Genomic DNA, 2,132 nt, shown 5'->3' with positions numbered 1-2,132 from the left:
TCTAAATGCTAGAGACTAATTTTTTATTTTATTTTATACATATTAGCGAAATACTTAAAAGGGTTACAATAAGCCTAGGATGGTTCCTACTCATTTCTAATAAATGATTAGATTAGCACAGCTAAATCATGCTAATGAGATCCAATAATATCTTTAGCCCTTTTTTTTTGTAAAATTTAATTAATTAATTATACGGTTATAAATGGCAACCCAATAGAACAGGTTTTCAAATTTAAATGTAATCACAGACACATCCACATGGGTTGATTCCTAACACAGCCTGGTTTAGTTAATTAAGCCTGTGAGGGTTCCTGTCCTAAACCACTGAATTTTAATCACGACCTTTAAAATATACAAAAATATTATAATTATAATAATAATATATATTTTGTGTACATGATGATGATGATGCACCATTTCTCTTCCATTAATACTAATCTGCTTAAGGTTCTTTAATTAATAATTAATTATAAAACAGTGTACCGAAATATTGGAAATTAATCTATATCATTGTGTTTGATATGTGTATTGATGATAGAAACGACGACAAAATAAAATATATTGAAGATAAAATTGCACCGACAGTTGAATATATTCGGATTTAAATATTTTAGCATGCTATGAATAAATAATCAATTGATAATTATAATTAGTTTCGCGGTAATTAATTAGAATTATGTTGGAGCTATGTATTTCCAAATTTATGTCTTGTAAAGTGTTACGTCGCTAATCATAGGTTTGGACACACAAAACCTAATCATAACCAAAATAGAGGAAGAGAATGCTTTATATTTATATTGGCCTGAGGGTATAAATGTTTGTTCGAATCAAATAAAACAAATCCAACAAAAAAATGCAATAAATTCATTTAAATAATACAAGAATTGGTTCTTTAATTAATTAGATTAGTTGAATATACACATATATAGGTTTTAATGTTTTAAAAAACCATTATTTTTTTATTACAAATATATTTGATCGTCAAAATTTAAATGCAGGTCATCGTTTCAAATTTTCAAATTTAAAGAAATATATGAAATATTGAAGATATTAATATGCTTTGACAAGAAAGTGTTCAAGTGCACCCAAAGTGTTATTTTTAATTTGGAACTTTAGGGCAAGATAAAATGATAAATATCCATGAAATTAAGGATATTAAGAATATAAAAAATATTTAGAAAAAAGAGTCTACTTGCCTCTTTGAACTCCCACTTCATTTTGTTCCCTCTAACTTGGTGAAAATTTCCGGCAAGGATCATATGCTGCAGGTGCCATGTCACATGGTCAATAATATCTTATAAACTATAAATTTTAATTAAAAAAAATAAAAATTATATTTAGCAGTGAATTTGATAGTAGCACAAAAGAATAAATGGGCCTTTGGGCCTCATAAAGTCTAATTGGCACATATTTGGGTCTCATAAATTGGGACTAAATGGGCCTTTGGCTCAGTTCATCACCATCATCATCATCACCATCATTACAATACAAGTATCAACAAGAAGAAAGGAAACTTGTGATTACATTGAGCAAATCTCCAAGACATCATCATCAATACAGTATCTATACAAGTAACTACACAAGCTACAGCAATGAACAAACCGGAAAACCCACGATTATTCTTGTAATAACAATGTGTAAAACACTGATTAAGATGAACACAACAAAAGAGAATGTGGGGAAAAGAAAAAACCAGCGCGTTGATAAAGCTAATAGGGAGATAGAGAAGCTTCCAAGGCGTTGGAGTAGAAGAAGTAGTAAAACTGAGAGGCAATGGCCGTGAAGAAGACGAAGGCAGCTCCTGCACCGAACACGCCCTTCCGAAGAGTCTGGCAATCGGGAGGGTTGTCCATGAACATCGTCCTGTACTTTGTGTGGTACGCGTTCTCTACCGATCCCGCTAGCAGACAGATCTCCGCAACCACGAAGAACAACCTGTCCTTTCAAATTTCAGTTCATTTTCTTGCAAGATCCCTATTATATATTTCCAAAAGGGTCTTCGATTTTTTATGCGTATGTATGATTGGGTGACGGTTTTTGTTACCAGCAGACGATGAAGAGGACGAGGGCGCCTGCCCTAGAGCCACCGGGACGCAAAGGCTTGCCGCAACAGAAGCATCGGCTGGGCACCA

The 2,132-nt window shown here is 32.7% G+C and overlaps 1 protein-coding gene across 1 annotated transcript in view; it reads right to left on the bottom strand.

Annotated features, from left to right (window-relative positions):
* Nucleotides 1–1,492: 1,492 nt before the first annotated feature.
* LOC104811856 overlaps nt 1,493–2,132 on the bottom strand; it is a 1,611-nt gene continuing 971 nt past the window's right edge. The window contains exons 3-4 of the mRNA XM_010538705.2: nt 2,045–2,132; nt 1,493–1,935 (exon numbers count right to left, since the gene is read on the bottom strand). Coding sequence (XP_010537007.1) covers nt 1,710–1,935; nt 2,045–2,132 — 314 coding nt within the window. The 3' untranslated portion in view covers nt 1,493–1,709. The remainder of the gene's footprint in view (nt 1,936–2,044) is intronic.

The sequence above is a fragment of the Tarenaya hassleriana genome, unplaced genomic scaffold, assembly GCF_000463585.1.
Source record: "Tarenaya hassleriana unplaced genomic scaffold, ASM46358v1 Cleome2, whole genome shotgun sequence".
Taxonomy (NCBI): domain Eukaryota; kingdom Viridiplantae; phylum Streptophyta; class Magnoliopsida; order Brassicales; family Cleomaceae; genus Tarenaya; species Tarenaya hassleriana.
Note: the sequence above shows the minus strand (reverse complement) of the source record. Positions and strands in the feature narration are given on the sequence as shown.